At 38.5% G+C, this 19790-nt stretch overlaps 1 protein-coding gene across 1 annotated transcript in view; it reads left to right on the top strand.

Annotated features, from left to right (window-relative positions):
* LOC137498485 (uncharacterized) overlaps positions 1-19790 on the top strand; it is a 139935-nt gene that overhangs the window by 55558 nt on the left and 64587 nt on the right. Inside the window, exon 2 of the mRNA XM_068226038.1 lies at positions 3183-3217. Coding sequence (XP_068082139.1) covers positions 3183-3217 — 35 coding nt within the window. The remainder of the gene's footprint in view (positions 1-3182; positions 3218-19790) is intronic.

Raw genomic sequence — 19790 nt, 5'->3', positions numbered from 1 at the left:
GCTAGGGTATCAAATGAGGTTAGCTCTGTAGACTAAATTATTGATCCCTTCAAAACCGTTTGGCGTACAAAGTTGTAATTTTACGAGAAGGGTCTTCTTTTATGTCCTTGGTGTCAAATACCATATAATTCAAAACATTTCTTCGCTAAGAGGTTTAGATTGTAGTTGACTCTCAAAAACACAATATCCATTCCTCCGAAACCATTTCAGGCACGAACATAACTTTGTTTATGAAGTGTTGTCTTCTATATCCTAGATGTTAATAAATATTTCAAAACATTCAGCCCTTGAAAAAGTATTCATTCCCCCAAAACCGTTTGATGTACAAACTGAGCTCATATTTTACAGGCTCAGCTGTCAGTGGACTCTCCAAAATGTAAAACTTTGAATAATAACTCTTATTTTAAAGCCGTAGCGAAGCACGGGAATCTTGCTTGTTCAATCATGTGTATCTACAGGCTTATACTGAATACATTATTTTTAACAGTTTTTGAAAATATGTAGACTAACTCTATTTTACGCCGTTACTTTAATTATAACCCTAATTATAGTAACTTTTTGGAGATAGGTTACAGTACATACAATAGTTAATCAAGAAAGATACCTCTGTTAACATCTTTGGGAAAATATCCATTAGTCTCTTCTATTTTTTACTGTTAAACTTTCCTCCCTTCACGTTGAAACTTCTTGTCCATACCACGTGGCAGAAATTCGTAAATGGAGCTTGTCATCCTCGACTTCGGGGATTGCTTTCGTACGTGACCGGTAATTAATTCACACCCAAGAAACAGCAAGGCTTTACCTATTTTCCGATCACTGGAAGTTGTAGTTTTTTGGTTCCCATCATGTTAGCTCCCAGCATCACTGTAATCCTTTCTTTACTTGTTAACTGTTCCTCACAAACCACAAATGCTGAATTGTACAGTTAATATTGCACAAAATTCGAGTTGCAGAGTATTTTGGCTTTGAGGGAGGAAATGTTTGCTTCGAGAAATCGAGAAATTCGTGTAACAGAAATTCAAGTAATGGAGAAACAAACACACGTGAAGATTAGGGCAAACGGCTGGGAAATTTAAGTTACTGCAAGATACTGAAAATTCGAGTAATGGAGGTTCGAGATATCGAGGTTCGACTATGTATGTATGTATGTATATTTACTGTATATATAAAAAAAAAAGTTCTATCTAAGGAGAAAAACTCACCCTGTGCACTCAGACGTGCATTACCAAGTGTCAGATATCCTCTGAAAAGAAGGATCATGGTTGCTACCTTGTTAATTCATCAGAAATTTCTTGAGAGGCCTAAACAAATGGAAGTTCCACGGTGACAGGTCAGGGCTGTAGAGTGGATAATCTGGAACCTCCCGCTATATCTTCATTAATGCCTCTTGCATAATTCTTGTAACATAGGGACGTGCTTTGTCTTAACAGATAATGATATCTGACAGCAACATACCTGGACACTTCTTCCTAATGGCATGATGCAGTTTCCAAATGGGTCGGAATAGTCGCCACATTTGCTCACCCAGCCAAACACTGCATGCTGACTGCCAACTCTTGCTGTGACTGATATTCCCAAAAAGAAACTAGATCCCATGACTGACAATTTTAAATTAAAATACTGCCCAGATCTATCTGGTGAGATACAGTGTGCACTGCCGAGATCTATCGGGTGAGATACAGTGTGCAGAATGCATTGTGTCATCTGGTATGGGCTAGATCAAGTTTATTAACTTTTTTTTTTGCCTGTCTCAATCTCATGGCTGGCTTTGACAATATAAAAGTGATGTGGTGGTGGTGGTGGTGGTGGTGGTGATAATACTACTGAATAAGTTGGCTGAGTGGTTGTTTAGGTCGCTTAACTGTGAGCTTGCATTTGGGAGATGATGGATTAGGAACCCACTGTCGGCAGCCCTGAAGATGGTTTTGTGTTTTTTCCTATTTCCACGCTTGGCAAATCCTGGTGCTGTACCCTAATAAAGACCATGGTTGCCTCCATCCTAATCCTAGCCATTTTCCATCCTTGCATCTCAAATATCCTTCTGTGTGTCGGTGTGATGTCAAACCACTAGCAAAAGTAATAAAAAGTAAATAATAATGTTATTGGTTTGACATCCCACTAACTTCTTTTGCAGTTTTCGGAGATGCTGTGGTGCTGAAATTGTCTCTCTCAGGAATTCATTTACGTGCCAGTAATTCTACCGACACAAGGCGTACTTGAGCACCTTGTAATACCAGTGGGCTGAGGCAGGATGGAACCTACAATGAGGACTCGGAAAGCCTACGCTCTACCATCTGATCCATTCAGCCCGGCTAAGTTACTGAGGCATGAGCAAAGCTAGTAACACTACTTCATATGGAATCAGTTGTGTCATGAATGATGTGAAAATGTTGCTTATGATGCCATTTGGTGTATACTTTTCAGTGCCCTTGGCAGACTGATATGTAACTGAACCTTCTGACTCGTTGAGGAAAGAAATGAGGAATCTACATGACATCTCATTTCCTTAGTATGACTCTTCAGTGATGCCTGGGCTATCTATGACAGCTGATGTGGATTTGTTCAAGATTCAGTCAGTCTTCAGGCTGAAGACTCGACCCACCAACCTACATACATATATACATACATAATACTACAATCTTTCTTGTTTAGAAAATCATCTTATGAACAGGCTGTGATCTTAATTTTTGAGGAAGACATATCCTTCACCTACAGTACAGTACAATAGGTTACTTATACCAGTTTGGTTGGTTTACTCTTTCATATATAGCAGAAACATGGCTTGTTTTATAATCAGGCTATCTTCTTAAAGGTGAAGAACTGTAGCCAGAGTGCTTCATAATGCTTCTGGTTGCTTGAAATATGACCCTATTTAAGAACTGATCTTCTTTGTTTACTATTGAACCATCCTGTGGAATAAGTTATTCGAATAGGTCCTGTAAAATGTTTTAAATAGATAGATATTTTTATTCTAAGAAGTTGCAAAAGTGCTGACATTGAGGGCTGATGATCTAGATATTAAGCCCCTTAAAACAACAGTAATACTTGTTTTCATTGTATTGCCTAGAGACCTCAACGAGAGATTCGAGTGAATAAGAACTGTACGGAAGTTTTATGTTCGACCTTTGCACATTAGCACAGGTATTAATGGTGTTCTCAAGTGTATTTTCTTTTATTTTCAGTTGCCTGACGTATGACATTCCTGGGAACATTGCAGGTATGGACAGAATTATTTAAATCACTTCAGACATATTTTTCTCATGAGAGGGAAATTAAGTTTACTTATATTGTTTCTGTAGGGGGTCAAATCTATTCTAAGAAAATGTAGTGCATAAACACTTAAACGCTGACTAAGATTCTGTATATATTCTTTATCTTCCATAACCATTTGATCTTGTTATTCATTTGAGATAGCTAAATAAAATTCAGGAACTCAATCATAAAAAATTACCCGTGTTTCACCCCAGTGCGGCATGGGTTCATCAGTTGGATACCGTGCCTTCCCAAAGCACTGGCCGGCTAGCACACCGGTAGCGACACCACTGCAAGCTATCCTGTGATGAGCACAAATGCACTTGTAATCTTTGACGATTGAGTTTCCTGAGTGTTATTTTGTTTATTTGTTTGAATATTTCTGATGCTTTAGCTGGACTATTAATAAAACTTTGTATTTATGCTTGTCTGTTTTTTGAATGAAAAGATTTCTAAAAACTAAACTGGATGCAATTTATGAATTAATTATTGTTTGCAGTAGAATTCAGAGGCTGCTTAATACTGAAGTGTTTAATTTTCTGTATTCAAGAATAAGTTTATTGGTGATATCTCAGCTTCCCTTGCCTAAGTTTAAGCAGGACTGCTGGTCTTTAATTTAACTGTTCTGTGCTGTAGGTAATAGATATGAGTAATATTGACCATTTTATCATTCTTTGATGAATTCTTTTCCCTTAATCTACTTATTGATTTAAGTGCATTTTGCATGTACATGTTTCAGTAGTTCTCTCTTGAATGTATTGGAAAAATTTGGATTCCATGTGTTATTTTTCAGTTGAAACTAAAAGTAAGGTGAAATATTCATGCTGAAAAAACAGATGGTGAACAGTAACTTTCCAGATATGAACACATTAATAAAGCACACACAAAAGAAAAACATTGCAATAATGTGAAAATTTTTGGTACAGCCTTCATTAATGCAGGAGAAAAAAAAAAAGATTATTGAATCATGGATGCTCCTGCGAGGGGTAAGGTTATATGACATTGGAGCCCGGTGCTTACCTGGACCTGAATACTAGTCCGTGTTTGAGAACATTTGCAATGAGATATTGATCTAATGTGGTTTTGTGGTCCTTTTGCAGCGAGGCATTTATCTAATGTGATTTCATGGACCTTCATGCGAGTGGGGATTGGGAGATTGGTGTTTGATGTTTTGTAGATACTATGGGGATAATATAACTATTTGGCTAGAATGTTAATAGTTAAGGCAATGTAGATGGCTGGACATGGCCTACATTAAATTGATAAATAAAGCTAGTTACGATGCAGTCATGGCTTATGTAGATTGGGTGTGACTTGATGTTATTGGTTAATGTAGTGCTGGTAAAGTCTAAGTGATACATTTGAAAAAAAAAAAAAAGAACATGTTCTCTTAGGAAAGAGCAAGAAGGAAATGAGAGGTTAATACAAATTTTGGAAGTTACAGTATTTTTGAGATTTGATGAGCACTTAAATGTGACAATAAGGCATTTGAGGAAGAGAGTGGTGGTGAAAATGATGGCTTGGTTTGGAACATTATTGATCTTGCAGAGACCAGGATGGAAGGAGGTTATGAAGGGTGCTAGGAACTAAGAAATTGGCTGTGGGCTTTGGGTCACGTAGCTATTAGCTTGCATTCATGAGAGAGTAGGTTCGAATCCCACTATCAGCAGCCCTGAAGACGGTTTTCCGTGGTATCTCATTTTCACACCAGGCAAACGCTGGGGCTGTGCGTAATTAAGGCCATGGTTGCTTTCATTCCATTCCTAGCCCTTTCCTATTCCATCATTGCCATAAGTTCTACCTTTGTTGGTGGGACATAAAGCACATTTAAAGAGAGAAAAAAAGTTACTGGATTTGATATGTTGGAATTTCTGGAACTGGAATTTGTTCCAGGGAATTTGGTGGTCAACCAGTTGGTTGAGATAAACTCTAATGGTGAAGGTCCATATCAGGTCAGGCTGTTATTGTACAGGGTATTTTCTATAGATCAATCCGCAGCACCACTCAGAGCACAGTGACACTCCGTTGCCAGCCGGTATACGCTTTTCCACCCCACTACATCCTGGCTATTTACACTTATGGAAAGCCATTTCTAATGAAACTTTTATTCTGAAACCTACTTGGCATTACATTTGATGTTCAAAATGTTGTCCTTCAGCTGTCACTCAAACACGCCTGACACCTCATAAACAGGTTTGCAGACACTCGGCGATGCTCAGCCCGTGTGATGTTCGAAATAACTTGTGTAATGTTCACTTGTGTGAGGGTTGTTCACGTACATTTTTCCCTTCAGCATCCCCCACAGGTAATAATTACAAGGATTTAAATCAGGAGATCTAGGGGAATAATTAACCACACGATCTTCAAAAACTTCCCATATTACCTCCGTAGACCAGTTAGCAGTGTGTGCCGTCGCATTATTTTGCTTGTACCGGGCGAGTTGGCCGTGCGGTTAGGGTCGCGCAGCTGTGAGCTTGCATCTGGGAGATAGTGGGTTCGAACCCCACTGTCGGCAGCCCTGAAGATGATTTTCCGTGGTTTCCCGTTTTCACACCAGGCTGTACCTTAATTAAGGCCACGGCTGCTTCCTTCCTCCTCCTAGGCCTTTCCTATCCCATCGTCGCAATAAGACCTATCTGTGTCGGAGTGATGTGAAGCAAATAGAAAAAAAAAATCCAGCATGAAGTAACCATTACTCTTTTCTTCTTCCGTCAGCTCTTGGAAGAATGGTCTGAGAATGAGGTCTGTATATCAATCAGCATTTATTGTTTCACGAAAAAATATAGGTCCTGTAATTCTGCGAGCACTTATTGCACACCAAACTCCTATCTTTACATCATGAAGTGGGCAGACATGCGGCTGGTGGAGATTTTATGCACACCAATAGCAATTGTTTTGACTGTATACATAGCCACTTAAATGCAGCCATGCCTCATTAGTATAAAATAAAAGTTCTGGGTCAACATACCCATCGTGAACTGACTGAAGCAACCAGTTACAATACCAAACCATAGCGAAACTGTCAGGTCCTCTTATATGTTGCACAGGGGTGGGTTTGTACGGTTTGGCTTTTAACAGTTTTGTTGCTTTGTAGGCAGGGACGCGACAGGGATTTTGTTGAATTTCTTTGAGAGTTCCTATTTCGTCAATTTTTTGCTCTGTTAACATGGTTCGTCTCCTGCGTGATTTCTTGTTAAGAATGGATGCAGTGGTGTGGAACTTCTTTACTAATTTATGTACCGTACTCCTATGGAGAGGGAGGTTGCCAGGAAATTTGCGAATGAATCGAAGGTGGCACACTGTATGAGAAGTATGCTTTGCATGGCACAACACAATGAATACACGCTGTTCTACTGTATACATCACTTGTTAAATACATGATATCTTTTGTATTCCTACAGAAACTGTGGTATTTTAAAGCAAACACATTGAACATGCTACCAATACCACAGATGTTAAACTAAACTATTGTTGTGAAGCAATGGTTAGCATTACCGTACTGCATTTTAGCCGGTCATGAAGCAATATATCTCTCAGCAAATGAGTCACCCAGCCGCGCTGTCGCATTCCGTGCATGTTCCTCTGTCACTCATGACAAGCTAAAAAAGACCCTGTAAAGTGTGTAGGCTTCAGAGATGTACAAATCCACAACCTCTAAATGGTAAGCTGAAAGGCAGTGACCATTAATCGTGCTATAAGTGAAAAATAATGGAGGTATCTAATGATAGATTCAGTGTGAACAGCAGTGCCATTTGACAAAATTGAGAGAATAGGAGGGTTTTTTCATGTGTCACTGTAATTTGTTTTGAGGTAGCATAGAAAGAAACCATCTCTTGAATCTGGCACAGAAAGAGAGGCCATTTTCGTAACTGCAGCAGTGCCTCAGATTTGATAACTGAATAGTAAGCTGTAAGATTTATACGGTATCCCTGACTCTTCTTAGCAACTTGAATGGTTAATATTGTAACAGTAAATGTGGTACTTAGGTGAGCACGAGAAACGCAGGGTGTGTACCAATCTGTCGAAGTGCATACAGAGGGAGAGAGTTTATTTTAGAGAAAATCTTTCAAAATTTTTTTTCCTGAGTTTATTAATGAGTTCAGAATCATGTCACCTTTGTACAGAAGACACAGTAGAAAGTGTTTCTCGCCCTAGGGTTGGCGATGTCCTTGGATTCCGACAGCTCCTCTCTTTTCCATACCAGTGGACCACCTTTCTCCCTCGATGGAAGTTCTAGAAGATCCATTCGATGTCTAGAAGATCCATACGGTGCTGATGAAGGGCGTTGTAAATGATGAACGTGAATGAACACCGTTAAGCCTTGGGGCGAGTTGATGCAAAAACTGCTTTCAAATGAGCATATAAATTTATCACTCATAAAATGAAAATCTACTCGAAACTTATCGTCGAATTTCAAAATAGTCACTTAAAGTTTGTGGCACTTGGCATAGTGTGAAGTTATGCCACACGACTTAGTTCTTAGTTTGAAGCACCATTCATTGTAATCAATTGCACTGGAAAAAATAAGGATGTTTCACTCGTGAATTCAGACTTGTTCACGCATTGGTAATGACATGAAATAAAAATAAAACGAAATTAATCATGTATTAACAGTCCTCGGTTCGACTGTTCATAGAATCGAAACGCACAGCTGAATGTTCGTAAAATTGAAATGTACAGTTCTTAATAGAATTGAAATGCACAGTTCACATACACAGCCTACAGTTCATTACCTACAAATATTTACACAGTTCATGAAATGGTAAATTAGTGACGTAGTCATGCTTGGAATTTGAGTAATTCTGAATTAAAGCACAGTCTTGTTAATTTGAAGTATTCAGTACTCTGTAAGGAGCAAACTGTTCCAAATCCTGTCCACAACATTAAACTTTAAATTATGAGCACTTGAAAAATATTCACAAGTCTTAGACACTCGTGTAGAATAAACAGTCACTTGATGATGTTCAGATGAAGCACAATTTATATCATGCCCCGTTGGAGCAGAAGTTTATCACTCAGTTTAAAGAAACCCGTACAAGTTCATGCTCGTCGCGTTTGAGTTAAAGTCCACGGACTCGAAGTATGACGGCCGCTTCACGCTATATTGCGGTCCTCGCGAACCGACTGCAAACTCCACTGCCATGCGTGCATATACACATACTGTTCACACACTCTCTGCTAAGCGAAGCAGTACTGTATTTATATCCGATCCGTGCCTTCACATCTCATTCCATAACTTCGTTCGTCTCATGTCGGATTTACGTGAAATTTTTCAGGAACGTAGATAAAGGATTGGGCTACACGATGATGTGGTTAATTTTATCTAATTATTATTGTGGGGAAAGTTATTGTCCATAGAAACTCGAGGAACATTCCACACTAGTCTAGGCCCTCTGTGTTGCGGTGAGGTAGGCTGTGACGTCACACGCACACAGCTGTTGCTCGCTGTTCAGTCAGTCTTTCGCTGCCGGTCTGGAGCGTAACGCGTAAGTTTTAAATTTCCCATTACGGGGACTTAGTTTTGTACCGCCGTTACGGGTACAATATAATCCCTTCCTCTTTCCAAGATCTCAGAATATGAATGACAGTTTTTAATGTTCAGTAGTTTCGTCCATCTGTTCATTTCAAGTAGTATAAATTTTGGTACTTCTGTAGATGTGTTAAGGATTCACATTTTATGTGATGTTATAAATGTTAGAACTTGGATTTTCTGAAAAAATGAGTTTTTCATGCCAGAATATTTTTCCCAACCATATTTCCCTTCTTTGTCTATTGTGATATCTAGAAATGGTGTGTTTCATGAAAATTTCGGAGATAAGGCTTGGAGTGGAATGCGCTTAGCCTTGTGATAATAACTGAGAAGAGAATAGATATAAATCTTGCTTTTCATCATCCTACAAAGGATGTCCTATAGTAGCCTCCCACCCCCCTCCACTTAAACTTTCAACAAATGTTACGTTGGTACCTAATGCCTCTACAATTACCATATTTACTCACGTATTAGACCCCTTTTTTCCTCACATTTACAGCCAAAGAAGTAAAGGGGGGCCGATATGTGGTAACCTTAAATTTTGTGCAGTGAACACATGACTTCTAGGCTATAAAGAGCTATAAATTGAAGGATAGATAGATAAGAAATGGGTGAGCCCTGTTTTCGCAGAGCTCCACACGCAGGTCTATGAAGACCCTTTGTGCCCCTATAAATTGAAGGGGTAGGTGGAATATAGTCATAAGCCACAATAACTTAGTTCTGAGTAAATGGCATATTAAAGTTCAGCTCAAATCTGTAAATCATTCACTACATTTGTAATAACTTTCCTTGTATCAGTGAACACTTGGATGTGTTATAAAACATATGGGAGGCAGTGAAACAACACTTTGCCCTAGTATATGATTTAAGAGCAGTTGGTATAGCTAACACACATTATGTTGTAATTTTCAGTCTGAGTATGTGGTAGATTATGAATATTCCTTTTGGCAAAAGAAAATCTGTGTGGAGGCTTGTTTACTGCATTGGCAAGTTGTAATTTGTTCATCATTATTTTATTTGCCTTAAATATCTGTTCAATAGCCTCCTTGGCTCGGGCGGCAGTATGCTGGCTTCTCACCGCTGGATTCCGTGGTTCATATCCCGGTCACTCCATGTGAGATTTGTGCTGGACAAAGTGGAGGCGAGGCAGGTTTTTCTCTGGTTACTCTGGTTTTCCCTGTCATCTTTCATTCCAGCAACACTCTCCATTATCATTTCATTAGTCAGTCATTAATCATTGCCCCAGAGGAGTGTGACAGGCTTCGGCAGCCAGCACAATTCATGTCCTCGCTGCTAGACGGGGGCTTCATTTATTCCATTCCTGAGCTGGTCAAATGACTGGAAACAGCCTGTGGATTTTCATTTTCATCTGTTGAACATAATTATTGAGTCTTTGTTTAAACTTATAATGACATGTACTGTTTCTTTCTTGAAAGTTTACTGGTAAACAGGCAATCAGAGCCACAAGTAAAATTTTCTCTGAAAGATATTTCCACAAATGAGTTTTTTCATTCTTGGTATTTTTTCAAGGAATATATTTAATTTTTATTATATTGTTATATTTTGATATCTACTATATGTAATATCTAAGCTGTAAGCTTTTTCAGATATTTCAGAACTGGTACTGTAGGAAATCATTTTCCACAGCTTCTAGCCACTGGCTGGGTCTGTTTAGAGTGGATGTCTCCATCGTCTTCTGTCTTCACCCATTTCTCTATCATCACTCAAGTCCACCCCCATTTTCTTCACCTGCTCCTTCACTCCTTTCAGCCATCTGTCCGTTGGTCTTCCTCTTGGTCTCCTGCCTTCCACTTCCATCTCGTGCATCTTCGTGGCTATCCTCTTCTTTCCATACCATCAAGCATATGTCAGTAACATTTTAAATTGTAATCCATATATGAATAGATAATGTTTCAGACATTTGACCTTAAGGTTATCTACAGGCTGATGATGCCCCTTAACAAGGGGTGAATCATGTCCCTGAGAAGTGTATATCGTGTTATGTAGATTTCATCCACGTAGCACGTGGCTTGTATTGAATAGGTGGTGATAATAGAATAAATTATTTTTGTGATAATTTGCTTAAGTCAGTTACTGTACGTATCAATCATGAGAATTGTTTCTTCCAAAACTGAATAAGACATAAATAATCGGAAATTGTATTCTCTATAACTTTTGTTATGTAGTACTTTTCAGTACGACCAGTAAGATAGGTAATTAAAGATTAATTTTTAGGCACCTTCCCCTAAACTACCATTTCAAAAAGAGTGAATAAAATTATTTATAGCGTAGACTGTAGTTCCTTATTTGCCGACTACATAAAATTCTGTTCACCCATTTTCTCGTACCTCGGCGCTGATATGAACTTGCAAAAAATATACAAATTCATGAATATCTCTGTTATCATAGCCGGTACGGTAAAAATGTATAAGACATAAATGGTAGGAAATTTAATAATATATAACTTTAGTTATGTAGTATTTATCAATAGGGCCAATAATAACATAAATACCTGAGAGCCGTGCGGTTAGGAGTGCGCAGCTGTGAGCTTGCATCCGGGAGATAGTGGGCTCGATCCCCACTGTCAGCAGCCCTGAAGATGGTTTTCCGTGGTTTCCCATTTTCACACCAGGCAAATGCTTGGGCTGTACCTTATTCAAGGCCACGGCCGCTTCCTTCCCACTCCTAGGCCTTCCCTATCCCATCGTCGCCATAAGGCCTATCTGTGTCGTTGCGACGTAAAGCATATAGAAAAAAATCTGAGAATTAAATTTTAGGCCTTCCCGTAAACTAAATAAAATTATTTATGGCCTAGATTGCAGCAACTTATTCCCCGACGTTATATACCGATTTTCACTAAATTCTCTTCAGCTGTTTTCTCGTGATGATCGTGCGTACATACGTACATACGTACAGGCAAAAATAATGGAAAATTAAAAGGTGCATTTCCCCTTGTTACTATGGTCCTGACCGATACGGAAATATCATTCCTTTTAATTTGTGAGCAATGTACAGACAAAACTCTTATTTTATTTGTGTTGAGTTAAATTAAAATTAGTCAGAATTGTCTCCAAATGGCTCCTAAACTCTCTAGAAAAGTCACTAGTTGTTATCATTGAAATTCTGTCACTAAATTACTAAGAAAGACTCAATATCTAGTCTAGTCTCTAGAATCGACCAAAGAGAATGGAATCGACTAGACTGATGTGAACGAACACGAACATAGCACGCGAGTACGAGAGATTGACAATTGATATACAGTTTTCAAAAAACATTGCACATTTGCGCACATTTCTCACATTAATAAACGTCAATATTTCGTTTGAAAGCGGTCAATGAGCAAAGGACTTCCGGCCACTGGCGTAAAAAAGCTGTAATGGAGGGATTTGAAAACAAATGTTTGAAGTTCACCGAAAAATAAGCTAAAATCGGGAGAAATAATAGAATAATCGGGAGGCGAGAAAAACTGTCGAAAATCGGGAGTCTCCCGCCTAAATCAGGAAAGTTGGCAGGTATGCATTATTATTATTATTCAAAATTATTTTGACATGTGATAACTAAATACTCCTTTGACTACTACATGTACTCATAGAAATACTGTAGGCCAACGCAAGAGCTTGATTAGGAATACGGCATTAACAATGAGCGTCAAATGAGCTGGATGATTGCATAAGCATAATACACTAAGCCAGGTACATTGCTCCGGATTTGCTTGTGCCTTGACTCCGCATATTGCCATTTAGTCTTTACAGCACATACTATTAGAGGTCAGCTGCTCTCGGCTCTTCCGCGCTCATGCTGTTAGCTCAAGGAGTGGGGGCTCTTTCATTGCCCAACTGCCATATTAAATGAACAACAGAGGTATGGAAGGCTTTCCTTTGAGTCTCCTAGAGAGGATCGGTGGTATTGTGCAGTCTTCAAATTGGTCATGTCTTGGCAACACACTCCTACTTACTGAAGGGAGAAGCCCGCCCAGTGTGAACTTGCAATGCCCACCTGACAGTTGCACACATCCCTAAGGAGTGTTGGAAACTGTCCGGTCTCTGCCATAGTTTAAAATTTCCAGGCACCCTGCCCATTGTTCTGTGACATGGCTAATAGTCAGTAGACCTTGTCATCCATTTGAAATTTTATACCTTACTTGTTTTTTTTTCTTTCTGAATTTAAGGCTTGTTGAACAACACCAAATAACAATAACAATTGGATAGACAAATTTGAGCTGGTCAGCTCTAGTTACAATAACTATTTGAGAACCCTAAAACGATAAGGTACACAATAATTTATAGAGTGAGCTTGAAGCTCCAAAGTTACAGAGTTCAAAAGAGCACCACTGCTCCATTCAATTAATCCTCGAGGAGACAACTCTCCAAACTTATTACAATCAAGCCTCTCTAAGGCGCAGTCTAAATTTTACATTAGATCAAAAACAGTTTACACTGTCTTACTTGCTTGACAGCCTAAGTTACATTTAAATAGGCAAGTTAAACTTTAACAGAGGCAACAAGTGCCTCTGAGAAAAGATTTAATATATTGGCTGAAAACCAAAAATGTTAGGAGGCGAACATTTGCACTCGTTTGAAATACACTTGACAGTTCTTAAAAACCCTATATGGGCTTATGGCCCAAAGTTACAGGGGCTAAGCCTATACTACAGATGTGACTAAATGGAGAGAAAGAATTAAACACCGAAAAAGAAGAGATAAATTTTAAAGTTTACAAAATCATAGTCACCCCAATACCAGGTTGAATGGGAATTACAAGAGGGTTAAGTTTTACACTGAAAAGTTGATAGATTTACGGTACGAAAGAATTTTGAAACCTTCCCCTCAAGTCAGCTTTCTGAGACTATCACATAATTAAAAGATGTCTGCCATTACCTTGAGCTGGTGGGCCTTTTGATGATGGGCGAGACTTGCCCCCTGCCTCTGTTACGTATGCACTGTAAACCTTTTGACTGGAGCGATGGAAAAGACAACATGGCCCAATAGGTCCCAGCTTTTATAGCAGAGAGGAAGATTCCAGAACTCTCTGGGCCAAAGCCCTGTACATGCCCTCATTTTCCATTGGTTAATTTAATAAATATCCAAAATTAGTGATTGGTGGAAAATGTACTTGAAGAAGGAAAGGGGTAGTAGTGCTAGTAACCTAAGAAAACAAAAAAACAATCTATAAATGCTTCAGTTTAGCAAGCTGATAAATACAAAATTCTCTTGAAAATTAATTATCCATCCTCTCACCAGAAAGGGCACATAAGTCGACAGTAGAGACATCTGAAGATAAAATTTGAATCTTTTCTGATATAGGGTTCACTGTTCATATAACCGTTGGCCGCCTTATAAGCGCTCAGTTTGTACGGAGTAGGTGTACCTCCAGTACAGTCCTAATGGGCAATTTCAATGTGAGAGTTGGAGTTGAAGGATATGAAAAGGTGAAATGTGGGGAAAGATTGTGGGAAAGATATGGAAGCTAATAGCAATGAGAAGCGTTTCCTAGATGTCTGTGTTAGTATGGGATTAGTTGTTACAAAGAAATTCTTCAAGCATAAGGCTGTTCACCACTACACATGGGATGGCAAGGGCATTAGATCAATAATGGACTATATTATAACCTACTTTGAATGCAGGAAATATATTAGGAATGTGGAGGTTTTCTGGGGATTATTTTATGATACGGGCAACTATCTAATCTGTAGTGAGCTAAGTTTCTCGAGGCCTAGGATAGAGAAAGTGAAATCTGTCTGCGGGCGAATAAGGGTAGAAAATCTCCAGGACGAGGAATTAGAAGTACATGGATCTGATTAGTGAAAACTTCCAAGCAGTGGACAGTAAGCAGTTTCAGGGTAGTGAAAGAGAATGGGGTGCATACAGGGATGCTATAGCAGAAACAGCGAGGGAATGCCTCTGAACAACTGTGTGTAAAGATGAGAAAAAGCGAATATCTTGGTGGAATGATGAAGTGGGAGCAGCTTGTGAATGTAAAAAGGTGCATCAGAAATGGCTCCAAGCAAAGACTGATGCAGACATGGAATTGTATGTAGATAAAAAAAGCAAACCAAAACAAATTGCTGAAGAAGTTGTGGGAAGGTTTCGGTAATAACCTTGAAAGGCTAGGTCATTTAGCAGAGAAACCTCTCTGAACAGTAATAACAAATCTTAGGAAGGGAGTGAAAAAGGAAATGAATAGTGTTTTGGGTAAATCAGGGGTAATAGATACCAGGGAATCACTGGACAGGTGAAGGAATATTTTGAATATCTTCTCAACGTATAAGGAACTCTTCCAGGTTACATTGTGAACAACCAAGCTCATCGGGAGGGGGACAGTGATATTGGTAAAATTACACGTGGTCATCATCATCGATTTTTCTGCTCCAGCAAGCCGGGTGCGGGTGTTTACGAGCCTCTTCCAATTCGTCCTGTCCATCCACAGCTGGTGTTCTACCTTTTGCTGCTAATTTACATCACGTTCGGCAAGGTCTTTGAAAATTTGCCTTTCCCAGCTGTCTCTAGGCCTCCCTCTGGGCCTCTTACCAACATCATTTCTTATATAGTATGCTCTTGGGGTCCTAATTGGAGCCATCAAATGAAGTGGTAAGAATGGTAAATAAACTTCGTCATAAAGCAGCAAGAATAGATAAAATTAGATCAGAAATGGTGAATATAGTGGGAAGGCAGGGATGAAATGACTTCATAGAGTAATAAGATTAGAATGGAGTGTTAGTAAGGTAGCTTCTGATTGTATGAACGCAGTAATTGCACCTGTCTATAAACAAGGGAAAGGGAAGGATTGCAACAACTAACGAGGCATCTCATAGATTAGTTTACTAGCCAAGGTATTCAGTGGCATCTTGGAAGGGAGGGTGCGATCAGTGGTTGAGAGTAAGTTGGATGAAAACCAGTGTATTTTCAGACCATAGAGGGCTGTGACGATCAGATTTTCAGTATGCATCAGGTAAATGCAAAATGCTGGAATTGGAATAGACAGTTATGCTTATGTTTCGTAGATCTAAAGGCACGTGACGGAGTACCAATTGAAAAGATGTTCACCGTACTGGGTTATTATTTTATTAAGGGTAGGTTACTAAAATCAATCAAAGGCATTTATGTTGTCTGTTAGACTGCAGTGAGAATTTATGGTAGAATGATTCCTTGGTTCAAGGGTTTAGACAAGGTTGTAATCTTTCACCTTTTTTGTACATAGTTTATTTGGATCGTGTGTTTAAAGGTATTAAATGGCAGGGAGGGATTCAGTTAGGTGAAAATGTAGTAAGCAGTCTGGCCTATGCTGACGACTTGGTCTTATTGGCAGTTTGAATGGCAGATGGTGCCAAAAGCTGGAGTCTAATATCTTGTCACTAGAAAATAGGTGTAATGAGTATGGTACGAAAATTAGCCTTTCCAAGACTAAAGTGATGTCAGTAAGTAAGAAATCAAGAGAATTGAATGTCAGATCGTGGATACAAAGCTGGAACAGGTATAATATTTCATGTATTTAGGGTGTGTTTTCTCCCAGGGTGGTAACATAGTAAGTGAGATTGAATCAAGATGCAGTAAAGCTAATGCAGTGAGCTCGCAGTTGAAATCGACAGTATTCTTGAAGAAGGAAGTCAGCACCCAGGCGAAACTATCTTTTTATGTATGTGTTTTCAGATGAACTTGGCTTTATGGGAGTGAAAGCTGAGTGGACTCGTGATACCTTATTCATAAGTTGGAAGTAACTAGAATAATTGCTGGTACAAACAGGTGGGAACAATGACTGGGGATTCTCGGAATGAGATAAAAGATGTTAGGAATGAACTCAATGGATGAAGCTGTACGCATAAACCGGCCTCGGTGGTTTGGTCATGTGAGGTGAATGGAGGAAGATAGGTCACCTAGGAGAATAATGGACTTCATTAAAAGTAATAAACTTCATTGTTAGGTTCCATATTGAGTTGAGACTATGCTTAAAGTAAATACAAAATTTTAATATTCCACCTTCTCAATACTAAAAAATCATTTGATGTTTTTACAAAAACATTACAATGATATTATAAGGTACTAGTTTCGGTCCACTGTAGACCATCATCAGCCTAGCCAAATTACAACAGTAAAAGACATAGTGATAAAAATAGTGTGGAGAAATGAGAGAGGATCTAGAAGGATGGGATGGTTGTGGAATAACAGATAAAAGTGAAAAACCATATTTGCGAATAATGATAAAAGTAACAGAAGTGTTCACAATGACAAGTAAAATCTTGTGAAGTCACGTAAAAACTCTTGATGAAATAGTCTTTGGTTAGCAGTTACTCCTGTGTTGCACGATTGACATATATAACTACGTATATGCTTCTAGAAAGTTATAGATGTAAGTTCCACTTTTGCGTAGAGGGAAGAATTGTCCGATGAGACCAGCACAAGATTAAAAATTGACAAAGTTGAACCTGTTCTATGGTGGAATGAAAGGCTTTCTGTGTTAAACAGAAGTAGTCTCAGTTCAATCGGGACCCCAATGAACCTTGCGCTGCGTGGAACAAACTTGCTCTACGCTCACTCCGTAAGTTGCATTCAATACACCTTCTAGATCCTCTCTCATTTCTCCACACTATTTTTATCACTATGTCTTTTACTGTTGTAATTTGGCTAGGCTGATGATGGTCCACAGTGGACCAAAACTAGTACCTTTTAATATCATTGTAATGTTTTTGTAAAAACATCAAATGATTTTTGTATTTACTTTAAGAATAATGGACTGTCATAGAGGGTAAGAGAAGTAGAGGGAGATCAAGATGACAATGGTTAGACTCAGTTTCTAACGATTTAAGGATGAGAGGTATAGAACTATAGGAGGCCACATAATTAGTTACAAATAGAGGATTGTGGCAGTGTTTTGTAAATTCTCAGAGCCTTGCAGACTGAACGCTTAAAGACGTAAGAGTCTATAATGATGTATGTATGTCTTTATTTATGTATGTTTCTAATTTTTGTAAAATCTTATGTTTGTTGAGGCTTTATGGATTTGACCTACAGATTATTTAATTTCATGTATATGAATCAGCGGGTAAATTTTAAATAATCTGATATGCCATTAGTTGCTGAAGACCTAAATGTTAGGCTTGTTTTACAATGATAATAATAATAATAATAATAGTAATCATAATCATCTTCATTGTTTTGCCATACTCCATCATATGTGTCATTCTCATACTTTTAGCCATTCTGTGGGTACTTTGTTACTATGTACCTTCACTATCTTCTTCCATCATCGTGGTTCACGTTTCCATAGATCTCTTCCCCTCCCCTGCGACCACTTCTTCTTTCTTTCTTTCTTTCTTTCTTTCTTTCTTTCTTTCTTGCTCTTGCTTCCACAATCCTATTTTGGAACTACGCTTTAAATGCGTTTTTCTTCTACTTCTGCACTATATTGTACCTTTCGCTCTTTTATTCCACCGTGGGGTTTCCCTCCGTCATTTGTTCATACTAGTCATAACACATAGTACTTCTGCTGCCTCTCTTAGTGTGTTTTCTATATTCTCCTTTCTTGTCTCGTTTTTAGTTCATCCATTGGCATATTTTCCTTTACTATATTCAGTTACTTTTCTCTAGTTTTCTCTTCTTTCAGTTTCCATACTTTACTGATCTCCATTAATTTTCTGTCCCATCTTGTCCTTAGTCCCTCTCAGGTTCATTACCAGCAGTTGATGGTTTCTGTCCAAGGCCTCTATTGATTGATGCAGGTGCAACAGTGTACTAATAAAGACCATTACTGTCAATGACTAACCACACTCGGGCGACTGGAGTGGGACATGATGATGATGATGATGATGATGATGATGATGACTGTCAATGACTACTCATATATTTTCACTATACACACATTCAGTACAATAACTCGTGGAAACATGTAGACAGTAATTCTCAATTGACAATTGATCCCTCGAGCGGTATCAGTATAAACTCGCACACCTCAACTCCGTTACATTCACAATAACGTCGCTTCTCTACATAACTCCTACATAATACACAGTAAATCACTATTGATCTGGCAAGCGGTAAATATACAACTGTATTACATCAACTCTCTACATAACATCACTACTACTACTACTACTACTGCTGCTGCTATTTCTACAGAGAAATAGTAGGTATTTCCAGTAGCAGATGAGTGAGCTGCTGTATGACAGTAGTGTGAAGGCAGATACTTATAAAATCTGAAAGGTTCCACCTATTCAATACAAAAAACAATGTTGTCTGATTGTATTACAACATAATCATATTATTAGCAGTACTAGTTTCGATGTTTTTACAATACCATCATCAGCTGCGTTGAAGTAAAGAGAAACCGACAATTAATATAAAATACATCCCAACATTATTTACACAACTTGCTCCGTTAGACATTAAACTATAAATAGATAAAATTGACTTGTATTACTACCAGTTTAAAAATGTATAGGTCAAAAAGCAGTTAAAAAACAACATTAAAAAAATTTCCATCTTAGGGTACTGAGTTTGATCACTTTTTACAATTGGTGTTGCTAAATTACTATTTTTACACCTTGTGTGTCATTTCAATGTCTCTGATCTTCAAGATCAGAAATAATCACTAAGCTGAAAGGTACAGGTCTATATTCAATTTTGTTGCTATTGAAATTAATGTTACTGTTTTTACATTATAAAACATATTACACCAATAAAAACTTGTTGTGTTGACATTCATTTATGATATATTCAATAAAATGTGCCATCTTCTAAAACTTGGTGCCAGAGGCCGAAGTGTTTTCTTATTATGCGTAGCTGTGTTGTAACCTGATAGGGTGGAACTGTAACAGGGTTTCTTATTGTCAGTTCTTGAGGCGCATTCCTGTTCCCGGTCCAACTCCCCCTTAATCCAGAATGGGCTGGAACTAGTTTTCCGACGTCAAGGCTGGGCACTTGTTCTTTAGGTGTCCCGCTCTTCCAAACTGGTAGCACTTTCTAACTGCGCTGGGCTCTTCCGCAGCTTTGTTGCTCTTATGTTCCTCCTCCAGCTG

Source organism: Anabrus simplex, chromosome 2, assembly GCF_040414725.1.
Source record: "Anabrus simplex isolate iqAnaSimp1 chromosome 2, ASM4041472v1, whole genome shotgun sequence".
Taxonomy (NCBI): Eukaryota; Metazoa; Arthropoda; class Insecta; order Orthoptera; family Tettigoniidae; genus Anabrus; species Anabrus simplex.
The sequence above is the reverse complement of the archived record's forward strand: the minus strand, read 5'-3'. Positions and strand labels throughout refer to the sequence as shown.